This window comes from Netta rufina (assembly GCF_964035555.1).
Source record: "Netta rufina genome assembly, chromosome: 1".
Lineage (NCBI taxonomy): Eukaryota > Metazoa > Chordata > Aves > Anseriformes > Anatidae > Netta > Netta rufina.
The window spans coordinates 24,775,444-24,788,754 of record NC_140123.1 but is presented as its reverse complement, the minus strand read 5'-3'; the positions used below and the strand labels follow the sequence as shown (position 1 = coordinate 24,788,754).

Here is a 13,311-nt window from a genome sequence, read left to right as displayed (position 1 = left end):
GTCCTTGTTTACCCCATGCCTTCTGCTCAGATTTTGATGAATACATTATATATTTTTTGTAGCTACACAAGTGGCCTTACAGATACGAATACTCGAAAGATACAGCTCACTGCAGAGAGGCAGATCTGGGCAAGGAAAAAGCAAGCCATATCTCCCACAGAAAGAAATGTCACACAATTTCCACAAAAGAGCAAGCCTAGCCATAGGGAAGTCTGTAACATGCAATACATTTCCAAAGTGTTGTTAGGAACTAGTATCATGATGCAGAACTACAGGTACTCTTTAATTAAAATAAAAAAGAAACAAACAAACAAACAAAAAAGAATTAGAGCAAAAAGTAGACAATATAATCAAACTTGCAATCTCAAACTAATTGAGCAATTTTCCAGATCTCTATCTAGATGTAAATGTAGCTGACATCTGGAAACTTTACCTCCCAGTAGCTGGTCATTCTACAGTCACAAATAACAGTGTGTTTATAAACTCATCAGCTGGGCATCTAACTTCCTAATTCCTCTCTGAGCTCATTTCTGGTTAGCTTGCCCGGAGGTAAAACTGTGCCTAAGCAGCACTGCAGTGTAATCTTCATCAGGATGTCACAAGCACGAGGCTGGAGAGTCAGCCCTACGGCAGGATTCAGCTAACCCTACTTGTAGACACCTACAGTATACTTGGCTTTACATAAGACCTGCTTCTAACCTTCCACTGAAGTCAGTGGAGGGCTAGTCAATATAGCCAATAGAGACTAGAGAGCAAACACCTTTCAAACCAAAGAGTCCGTATTGACCCAGGTCAGGATTCAGTTTCCTAAACGTACATTCCAGTGCAATTTGACACACCATAAGGTATCTAAGATATCTACACATTGCTAACAGTGAAACACAGGACACCTGCATCTTTCTGCAGCAGACCCTGAAAAGGAAGTAGGATGCCCCACAGAGACTATAACAATGCTCAAAAGCCAAATGCAGGCAGCTGAATCCATCATATATTCCTTTGTTTATTATCGGCAGACATCTAGCTCAAACTGAAACACCTACTTTGTAGGTACTAAAGATGAATGTGGCTTAATTCCGTTTGGGCAGAGGGAATCCAGAGTCAGTATCAGTGGAAAATACTTTTTTATCATTCAAAAAAAAAAAAAAATCCAAGCTAATTAAGGAACAGCTGCAGTTAATTTTCATAATCTGATATTACAAATTTTTCATTCAAATGAATAGAGAACAGAAGCGCAGTGTGCTTTTGTTAGGTATTTTTAAAGCAATTTTTAATTATTCTATGAAGAATATAGTTAGTCTGACATTATACTGTGAGATAACTTTGAATGAGATCCCAGCTCTATTTTTTTATTTTTTTTGTTAATAATAAAAACGGTAGGAACAATTCTTATCCTAGATTAAGCATCCTCAGACAGCTATTCCTGTGGGCCTCAACAAGTTATAATTCCACTGCCTGTGAGTATATATAAGAATTGTTCCTTCAATTTTTATTTATTCACAAAATAATTACATACAGCTATGAACATAGCTCCAATAATAGAAGAATTAGCCAATAACTTATCTGTATTCAGATTCTTAAATATTTGCATATTTGACAGCACTACTGCATCTCTCAGTTGTTCAATTTTTCAGCATGACAGTAATGTAATAACAGAATAAAGATAATTAATAACATTCTAATATCAATTATTTTTTAAGAGACTTTCTGCCAAATCCTCCCTTCTTTACACAAGTAGTCTGCTAAATGTAATGACATTACAGCTGGAGTGTATAGGATTACAATGATTTGATGCTCTGGTTAATACACATCTGTTACATGCAGCATTTAGCCTTTATGTATTATCATATTTTGTTGTTGCTACTGTTTAATGTTTCCTGAGCTAGACAAAGCACCTGACTATAAACAAAGTTAAATCAATCTCTATTTTGTAAGGACAATATTATTGAACTGGAAATCTCAGTAGTAAGAACCAGAGGTTTCCACTCTGTTTTCAATGTCACTTAACCCTACAAATCAATCATTATGATATTCAAACCCTACAAAACTTTGTTTGGTATATGAGATATACAACATTTCTTTTTTGGTACAGAAGAATCAGTGATTTTTCTATGTTTTTAAAGTAGCCCCACATAACACTGAAGACCAGAGTAAGAATCTGTTGGGAATACACAAATGTAAAGAATGGTGTGAGTAACTTGCTTGTCAGAGTTTTACTAAAAATACTTGTACAGTCATTGAAGACTGGTACTGATTATTGTTGATTACTTACCTTGTCTATATTTTATTACTTTCCTTGTCTATAAATCCAAGGAGCTTTGACAAATTTACATCATAAACCTTGCTATACAGGAAGTGTTTATAATATATTTCTTATGCATGGTACTTACCTAACCCTTTAGGAGTAATGCCACTGCTATCAGCAGGATTAACCACCCAGTAGTAGTATTTCAGTGTGTGCATTAACTGCAGAACTGTTCCTACTCTGCGTATAGTGTTATAAATTGTAGCAGTTCCAATGAATTCAGCTGACAAGTAGGTATACAAGGACAGCTGCACCTAAGAAATGAAATAATTATTTGCATAGGTGCAAGGTAAATATTAACAGCTTTAATTTGAAGAGTTGTTAGGACTTACTTTGAATAGGATATAAAAAAATGTAAGAAAAAAAAAAAGCTTTACAGGCAGCAGAGACTGGATCTTCATCTGGAATAACCTCCAGAAACTCCTTCCAACCTAAATTGTCTATGATTATGATTAATGCAAAAATAATTGTGCTGGTTTGTATTATATTTTGTATTTTTATACTAAAAGTATATGTTTTTAGGGTTTAGGACCATGCCAGTTTTCACTTTTGTCCACATTTCTGAACTGTGATTTTTTAGGGAAATATTTTTTTTCACTATAATCAGAGATAAATGAGATTTATTTTTATAGTTTTATGAAACCAAATACATAATTTAAATCAAAAGGGAAAATGTATGTGAATAAAAGATAGCTTACTTTTAGCTTACAAATAAAAATACATACGCTTATGCTTTATCACTAGGAAAACAACGCAACCACTTAAGAAGGGACTGGGTTTCCAGAAACAGTATTTTGATAGAATTAGCCAGAATCTTAGGCAAGGTTTTAACTACTTTTACAAATGCATAAGACTCACTGGAGATTATAGTTAAGCAGGGGATAGACTTCTTGATCTAAAAAGTTTTTGCTATTACCATGTTCATAAATTATAAATATATATATATATATGTGTATATACATATATATATATATAAAAGTCCCATGGCATATAAGAACACTACTATTTCACTTCACTGTATAAGAGTCATAACATCTGTCAAGTGTACAATTACCTTTGCAGGGGTATGTATCCAGATAGCAGGATTAAAAAGGATGTGATCACATAATTGCTTCAGCAGAGGTGCTCCATGAGACAATCCATCCAAATATTTTGCAAATGATAAAAATTGTTCCAGAACTGCTCTGGTTATATGAACTCTAGATGACTGGGGAAAAATAATCATTAAAAAAAAAGGATTTTTTTTTTGACTTCTTCATTAAAATACAGCAGAAATATTAAACGATATTTTCACCAGGCTCATCTTTACTAAATATATGCAACCTCATATGTTTTTATTTCATTGGATATGAAAGGAATATACAAAAAGATACCAACAACTTATATTTCATAATAATATTTATGATCATTCTAAGGACTACATTTTATGAGTTCAAAATATTAATCAACTCAGTGTAAATCCTTTTTATTTTTTCCTTTTTTGGTTGTTTTAATACAAGCCAGTCAGCATGCTACATCATGCTACACAGTGCCTTGAGAACTTCCATCTGAAGTCCTTAGCTCTTCTTTAGTTAGTTTGTGTATCTTACTGAAATCGGGTTTATCAACATGTAAATACATATTACTGCGAAACTTGCTTTGTTAAACGTAAGTAATTAAGGATTTGGGTTCAAAGTTTCCTCAGATTTTAAGAGAGCTGTTCAACTTCATAGCATATGTTATGAAACCACTGCTAAGACCTGCTCCTAAGTAGCAACATGGCATGTGGTCTTTGACAAACTTCTTTATATACCAAGTAAACAAAAGGAACCAATAGGAAAAAAATCACTAAAAATCCTCCCATTTGCCTTCCCTACAAAATGTTCCAATTACATTTAATGCTATAAATACAGTCTGGGAACATGCAGATTTGTTATTTTTAGATGCGAAGTCCATTTGTCAGTAATACAAGTTCAGTCTGGATATTGAGTTTCCTTTGGCTTGTACATCACAAATCACAATAAACAGTCTGCAGCTAATAAGAACAAACAGGTTATTTTGATGTTCATGTCAGAAAATGAACAACAGATAATTTACAAATAATAAAATAGAGCCTGACTGGGAAACAAAAGGTTTTTTTTTCCTGACGTGTGCCAACTGAACAGAAGCACATAATGAAAAAAATAAAATACATCTTTTTAAAAAACTTCAACCAAGGCAAATATAGCATTAAAAAACAAGCAAACAAACAAAAAACAAATGTACAATGTACATTTATTTGTACATATAAATGTACAATGTATTCAGTGTGTGTGAACCACAGTGCTCTATTCAAGAGCAAAGGACTCCATGTGGACTCACTGGCCTGCCTGCACATAACATACAGAACTGGAGCTAAGAGCTTTGTAAATTCATTCTGACTATATATCACAAGAAAACCTACCACAGCAAAATAAAACAAAAATGAAAATCTTACAATAATCCTTCAACAGTTTAAATCACACTTATTTAGTATGGAAAACATAGATGCAAAGAGAATAATCTACTTTCATATAATACTTCAATGAAGGTAAACTCTTTCTCTGTAAGAATGTATTTTCCTAGGTGCAAATAACATAGGCATCAGTATAAGAGAAATTATTTATAACTCCTCTTTAAAATTCAATACATTTTTAAATGCATGATTATCATAATTTAATCATTGGAGAACACAAAACTATAAAGGTAACTCCTCAAATGATTGTTATTATACTGATCACATATAATATCAGCCACTCGAGAATGTCACAGCCATAAGATTCAACTGTAAGAGTATTACTATTTTAATAATATTAAAACAAACTACTGTCAGCTGTGCATAATTACAGTAACTGGATCTCATAAGGTTTTGGGGCCAGGGAGCAGATAACATCTGTCAGGTAAGCATCTGAACTGAAACTCAGCTTTGTGATAACTGCTCAACATGTCTAAAAACAAATAAGCAAAGGAAATGCCACTTGCAACTGTTTTTTTCCTAAAGAAAATTATTTTATAGCTTTTTTCTTCAAAACCCAGATCAACTACATCAACAATTTCAGAAATAAGCCACAGAGGACTAACTTAATTTTTATTAACACACACAACAAAGAAATGTAAACCTAAATTATTGCATGTCTGTGATATGCTTGTACAAACTGGGAACGATACAAGTTGCCTAAAAGAGAGTTTAGTGGACAGAGAGTGTAGAAACACAAAAGAAAATACATTTAAAGTGATTCACAAACAGCTCTAAAGTAAAAGCATAAATTAGGTAAACAGGATCCAAAAAATTGCTTCTTTCAATATTGGAAGATAAGAGACAAATAAGATTAAAAACAAAACAAAACACACACACAAACAAAAAAAACAAACAACTCCTGTAGACAACTTAGAAGAATTACAAATAAAAATGTCTAAAACCACAGATATGTTTTATTCTACCAGCCTTTAGATTTCATCTAAATGATGAAATACAAGAATGGCAGTAGAATACTAAGAACAAAGAACAAAACAATCAAAAACATATACCTTTTCGAGGAGGTAGCCAATGACTAGAAATCCTTTTCCACCAAGCATTTGTTCTTGCATGGCTACTGAACTCTTAAGAAGCTCAACCAAGAAAGCCAATAGGGTAGCGCTGCATGTAAAGAACAAGCATTTTTCATGTTACAAATACAGAAGAATCAGTCTGTTGCATTCCCAATATTAACCAGCTATTAAATGAACAGAAACAGGCTTAAAGTGGTGAACAATTCCTTGAAAGAATCTAAATCTTACATTTCTTGTTCACAAATTTCTCCCATGGTTGTTCACATATTACAATGGTAGGAGTGGGAGTTATTATTATTATAGAAGTGGAAAAATATTTGTTTTAGCTTTCCTGATTTGATCGGAATTATCCCAAGTTTTTAAGTATCTAGTCCTGCAACTTGCAGTTCTAACCAAAGGTCTTGCAGTTGGCAGAGGCAGGAGATGAAGACTGGGATCCAGCTTATGATTCTAGAATGATGCAGGCCAAAGGCTGTGTCCAGCCATCAGACCATCCAGACTATGCTAAATAGCAAAATATGCAACCCCTAGGTATAAATCATCATTCCACACTTTCAGTTCCTATAGACACTACTACCATGGAAATGAGGACTCAAATGGCTGAACATGCATGTGGGCAGCGATGCCCAGCACAAACCACAGTGTAACAGCAAGGTGAAGAGCTTCCATCATACTTTCTCAGGACCAAACATTAAAATTGTATCTAGGCCTCACCAAATAAAGGCTGAGAATCACTTTTCATTCTTGTAGGAATGCACAAAAAGACTCAGAGCAGCAAGGAAGTCACCCAGCAGCCCATCCCAGTTTCCCAGATGTGCTCTGATGTGCTCAATATCCATGAGGTGTTAAGAAAGCACCAGATGAGAAAGTTGGGGGCAGGGGGGAAAAATTGAAAAAAGTGTTCAGTTTAGAAACTGGAGAGATATTAAAGACTTCAGGGGACAGACTCATCGTCTGGTGAAACTATGTTATGAAAACCAACAAAGAGAGGGAATATATGGCAGATCAATTCACTGTCAGAGAAAGAAATCACGATTGGTTCTTGTGTAGTGAGAGGGAAACAAAAATATACTCATTTGTTGCTGAAAACCCGGAGGAAAAGGAGAAAAAAAAAAAAAAAGTTATGACAGAAAGAAAATATTTTAAATTACTTTGAAATAGCTTAAAAAGATAGGTGATGGAATGCACTATGCTGACTTACAAATGTAAAAAAAAAAAAAAAAAAAAAAAAGTAATTTTCCCTTTTCTAAGAATAAAATATTTATAATGATTCCTAACTCTTAAAAGAAGTATCTGCAATCATGAAGGTTCTCACACACAGGTACTGGCCAAAGGCAAGGGTGAAAACTGCAGCATTTCCAAGTATGAAAAAGTGAATTAAAGAAAATGACCAACCTACATTTTATAAATTTCAATTTTACATAGGGTATGTAGTTAGCAAGAAGTTCTATTTCTCTCCAAATACAATCTTTTACATTGAAATAAATGTTAAGATTGGTTAATCCGTGTCAGCACCAAAACACAATTAATGTGCTGAGGAGAACAAGATGTATTCTATTTGGTGAGAAAGGCTGGCACGTGAAAAGTACACAGTGTAGGCCAACTACATACTGTGAACATGAAACAATGCCTTGTCTTGTTTCATTGCTGACTGGTCACAATAATCGGTCTAAAAACACATATAGAATTCTCCACAAAGTGTCAGCAGTAAGAGAACACAGATAACATCCATTTACAACACTCAAAAGCATTTATCAAAACAGTCTGTCAAACTGTCACATCAGTTTCAAAACAGGTTATATACATCAATTTTTTCTTACCATGACAGAAAATTCCTATTGTATTTGTCATTTAAAATGAGACATTCATCACTTTTACTACATGACAAGACATAAGTAGCTCATGTAAAGCCTTAAAGATTTATACTTAGAAAATTTAGAAGTTGAACAGATCAAAGAAAACTCCAAGATCCAATACAATTCCATACTATCCTATTTTATGAGTAACTTTTAGACTTAGAAGGACAAAAATGCATAAAATTAAGAAACAACATACATTTGTGGGATTAAGACCTAAATTACAATAACAAATAATATTAATTTTATATTGAAAATCAAAAATTATTCTTAAAAAGGATTTTAAAGATTTTTATAGCATGTGAACACCACTAGACTTATGTTTGGAATGTAATTTCTGTGAGTGATGTTCCAGAAGCCTGTATTGCAATTTATTTGTCACTCCTATCAACTTAAATGTAAACTCATGGAGTGGAATTATACTTATCTCATACTAACACAATTTTTACACAATGGTTATAAAATCTGATAGGACAACACAAATTCTAAGACATCTTAACAAAATAGGTTTTCCATCTTTACTTCTTTTTAATTATGCAAAAAATACATCAGTTGACTGTGAAACAGTCAGTGGCCTGCTTTAACCATGCCACAGAAACAAAAAACCACAAGCTGGTTCTATACAAGGAATAGTCAATCAACATAGTTTTTAATTCAGATACAGATAGAGCCTAAATATCATTTTGAAGATTTTAGCCATTTTTATGTGGGATATGACTGAACTGATTAATCCTGCCTGTCCACATTAGCTCTGTACAGAGCTAACGTAGCTGTCACTGCAAAGTGATGCCAATGTTTCTACTTTCAGGGAAATGTATTAATTCAGACAATACCTTTGTGAATGTGCTACACCTTTTTCTAAGGCCAAAATTGCTTTGAACATCTATGAAACCCGACATGCAAAAACACCACAAGCCCACACTACAAGCAGTAACTCTACCTATATTCTTCATCATTCCACATTATCCAAGATCACCACCACAAATAATAGAATTGTAGTATATACTAACTCAAATCTTGGGATAGCACATGTGAATGCATTTTTACACCTTCAAGTGTATAGTAAGATCAAAATGGAAGGGCTTTTAAATTATAATTGCACACACAGTACCAAAGCTAGTACTACCTGAAGAATATGATCAAAGAGACAGGCAGAAAACAGATTACATGCTTAGTCTGATTTATTTATTTTTTTTCCCCAGAAATATTGCTTATACTTGTTTTGGGTGAAACTTCTTCTTTTTTGGAGGAGGAAAGAGGGAGTTAAACTGTACTAAATAAAGGCTGCTGAATGAAACAATATTTTTTATGTTATGTTATCTATACTTTATACTAGAGAGCATTCAATCTGCCTGCAAAGACCCAACAGTTAATTCTCAATGCTTTCCCCGATGTCTTCAGAACTTCTCCTTCTCTACATACTCAGACTGACCTCATCCAAACACATAAGTATACGTATTTTATATATATATATATGTAGCAATAAATGCTTAATCACATAATGAATGTTTTCTCCTCAACATTGCATTCTAACAATTTAGTCTACCTGCCTAATTTAGAGGATTGTATCCAGAAGTTTTAACATATTTCTAAGGATAGTCAATTTATATCATCATCTTGGAAACTGAAAATAAATTAATATTTTAAATATAAAAATCTTTATCAGCAGAACCAAGTTGTCAAAATTATGCCTTTTAAAAAGTTACTGTTGACACAGGGGAAATAGTAGTGGTTAGAAGACTGTCTTCTAAGATGAAAAATTTTTCAAACAGAATTTAACAAACTTACCAGTAACTAAAATGCATCGGATTGGTGCAGGGCTCACATTAAACTTGCAAAATTCTGTGCATTGCCATACAAAATTTCTCTCCATTCTTGCCTATTTTCAACTCCCCTAGATACAAAGGCAAATATAAAGGATACTTCAGCCCATTCCTACATCTCCTCTATTCCATGCCCTGCCTAGAAGACATCAGTTCATCTGCAGTGCAGCTAATATATAGACACACAATGAAAGTATGTACACACACCAACTAAATGAGGCAGAATTGTGATTTCTTCTACTATAGGAAAATTCGGGATATTTTTTTCCAGTTTTCCATTACAAAGTAAAAAAAAAAAGTTTCAAACCAAAATAAAACTACAGTATTTCCAATGATTATGACACCACTTATTCCGTAATTAGTGTGTTGTACAGACAGTAAATCACTGGGATAATGTTACATAAAAAAAAAGAAAGAGAAGATTAATTACATTATTATAGTATAGTATGTTTCCCCTCTTCTTGTGAAGACAAAAGAGAAAATAAAATAATCAAAAAAGAACAAACCACAGAAGGACAAAATTGGTGTGCAGAGCATGCACTGTCTGACTGGAAGATGTTCTTAAGATTGCTTTCATGTTTATACACATTCATGATATTTGTCAATACCCTGCCTTACAGATCATTCTTATGTTCATTCTTAGTCATAGAATATCCTGAGTTGGAAGGGACCCTTAAGGATCATCAAGTCCAACTCTTGACACCGCAAAGTTGCATAGTCATTCTTATGACACACACTGTGAGGTTACAAATACCACCTAGCTTCTTTAATTCACTCTAAACTATATATATAATAAAAATAACTATTATGTTTCAATAATTCACCATGAAATTGACATTGAAATGTGTCAACATTACAATCTGCAGTCAACAGCCATACAGTATTGCTCCTTAAATAACAAAATATATTATGGTAATTCACAAAAATAATTGATTCTGTAGGTAACAGTCCTCAAATTCCAGAATTTTGAGGTAAATAGAGTATTCTTCCTTCCTTCTTCATTAAAAATACGAATAATTAAAAACATAAATATATATTTTGTTTTCACTCTCCATTTATGTCCTTGGGAATTTTAAAGAGCTTGTGCAGATTACAAGTCACATGGTTTATGAAGTCTTTACTATGACAATAGACAAAGAATCTTCTTTGTCAACTTCTAAATTGGCTGGTGATTCCCAGAAAGAGAAAATTATTACTTTTTCATGGAGCTATTGAGCAATTTAGTTATTGTACGATTTAGCTAAACAATTCTTACGAAATAAATTTTCATGTTTTTTTTTTTTGTTGTTGTTGTTTTTGTTTTTTTGTTTTTAATGAACAAAGCATCCTATTGGGAACATCAGCCATTGCATATATTCATAATAAGTCAGGTGGCAAATACTCTTGGAGAATAAGTGAAGTGAAATATGCTTTTTTTTTCTTTTTTTTTTTTTCTTTTTTTCTTTTTCCCCTTCAGTAAGACATTGAAGAGACCAGTTTCTCTTGTCTACTTTTCTATGAAAATTTTCTCTGAAAATTTTACCTATTTTTTAAATATCAACTTAGAGTGTGTGCTATAAAATTATTTGGATTTTGCATTACAAAAAGTAAGTGTGTGGCTATAAATATCTAAGTATCTTAATAAATAATAGATGATTTAACTTGAAGATGCTATGTAAAAGAAGGGTGCAGGAATTTGTTGTCTGATTATCTTTCGGAAGGATCCTTCTTAAATAATTCCATCTTATTTCCAGCTTCTACAAAATAAGATAAAGAGATTATATGATTAACTCCATCATAGGCTGTTATGTGATAACTCTTGAAAACTAATCTTTGCATAAACAGAGTGTTTGGTATTAAGGAAAGTCATACACCTTTTTTTTTATTATTATTATTATTTTTGCAGACACACAAAAATCATAAGGCACTTGCTCTGTAATTTCAACTGACATGAACATACAAAACTCAGTACTTGGCTATATTAGAGAGAAAATTATTATTACTTAAAAAGCTTTTCATCCACTGGCATCCCATGCCATCTGAATGTTAATTTTTTTCCAGAGAAAAAAGTTTTTCAGAAAAAAGTTAAGCAAGTTTGGCTGATTCATTAAGTGATACGTTACTTCATCAGAATATTTACTAGACGAGGAATGTTCCATACTATGAACTCAGAAATCCTCAGGGAGAAGCAGTATTAGTTTTTAGCAATATACTAGTAATATATTTTGATGCACAGAAAACACAAGATGATCTCCACTTCCTTACATTTTTTCCTTCAGGAAGAAAATGCAAACCACAAGGGGAAGGCACGGATTTCAGAAACTTTTTTGACTCCACTTTTAATATAAAAGGTGAAAAATTGTGTCATGGTATATTCATTGCTGTTGTGCATGTTTTAATGCAACTAATTGCTCTGTGAGATTACTGACCAAATTACATATTCTTTCATTCCTTTTTATTCAGTCACTGCTACTAAAGCCATAGTGATCACTAAAGCCATAGTGATGAAAAAACAGGAAGAGTTATCCTAAAGAGATTGGAGGTAATATGAACTCAGAACAGAAGAGTTCTGACAGTTGACAGAAGAGTGCTGACAGTTGGTGGGGATGGAGAATAGATCCAGTGAGCTCACAGCTCACTCACAGCTAAACTTCTAACGGGTTTCCTTAGATACCAGTTTAAGTACCTATTTGCTTTCTGTAAGGTTATTGGAGTGAAAGGGGAAACCACTTTCTCTTCTCTGTTCCTCTTCTTTTTCTCATATCAAATGATGAAGACAATAAGAGAAAACTGTTAATATATTTCACCCAAAGTGACACCATGAAACATGAGTCGCATGAATAGGTGAGATTTGGGAGAACTGAAGAGGATAGTCATTACACAACTTCATTTATGGACATAAAATTTTAGGATACAGACTCCAGTCATAAATCAGCCATCCTCAATAGCTTCTGGATCTTCTGAATATGTGGAGGTACCACAGTTTGGGAGTTTGTAGAGCATTTTTGACACATGGTACAATGACTGGTTTTTTGTCTGTTAGTTTATTTGCTTTTTTAATGAATGAAATAAATTAAATTCCAGCAGTCTGATTTGGGAAGTAACATTTCCTTCCATGACTTTTTGGGAAGAGTATAACTGATTTCTTTTGATCACAGCTAGATACAACAGATCTGAAATTTCAGTTGCAATATTTAGCCTTGTTCCCTTTGAAACATATAAGAAGTGGGTTATCAGAACCAAACTCTGCAAACTCCAAATTCTATATTGGAAGCAACAATGAACTGGGACCCTGATACTCCATTGGAGACATGGGTCATAAAAAGGATGACTTTCACAGGCACTCAGCCCAGCTGGGGCAAACAAGAAAATCCTTGAAACATACTTGAAGGAGAGGACAGGTTAGGCAGATAGGCTAGATAGTACCTGGCATTCCTATCTTCTGTTATGATTTTAAAGATAAATTCACTTAAACTAATGACATGATTAACTAAGAATTATTGGAAATTCACAGATTTTCCATATTAGAATAAGAAAAAAATAACATATCATATTATATTTCCTGCCAAGCTGTGCTACATCCCAGCTATGGAAACAAGTAGGAAATTGTGCATATTTGCTACCCAAGAGACAGGATAGTTCTCTAAGTTACTCTAACAAAAAGCATATGCAGCAACACTACTAACTGAAGACAGGAACCTAAAAAATTGTCATCGGAATTAAAAAAAAAAAAAAAAAGTTGAAGTTAAAGATATTGATTGATTAGAACAAATCACATAAAACATTTAAAGGAAAGGATGAGCAG

At 33.2% G+C, this 13,311-nt stretch overlaps 1 protein-coding gene across 4 annotated transcripts in view; it reads right to left on the bottom strand.

The window, feature by feature from the left end:
* Window positions 1–13,311, bottom strand: part of NBEA (neurobeachin) — a gene marked incomplete at both ends in the record, with an annotated part of 514,126 nt that overhangs the window by 361,662 nt on the left and 139,153 nt on the right. For all 4 annotated transcript variants that reach the window (XM_084292135.1, XM_084292133.1, XM_084292136.1 and 1 more), the window contains 3 exons: window positions 2,388–2,556; window positions 3,357–3,509; window positions 5,828–5,936. In XM_084292135.1, coding sequence (XP_084148261.1) covers window positions 2,388–2,556; window positions 3,357–3,509; window positions 5,828–5,936 — 431 coding nt within the window. The remainder of the gene's footprint in view (window positions 1–2,387; window positions 2,557–3,356; window positions 3,510–5,827; window positions 5,937–13,311) is intronic.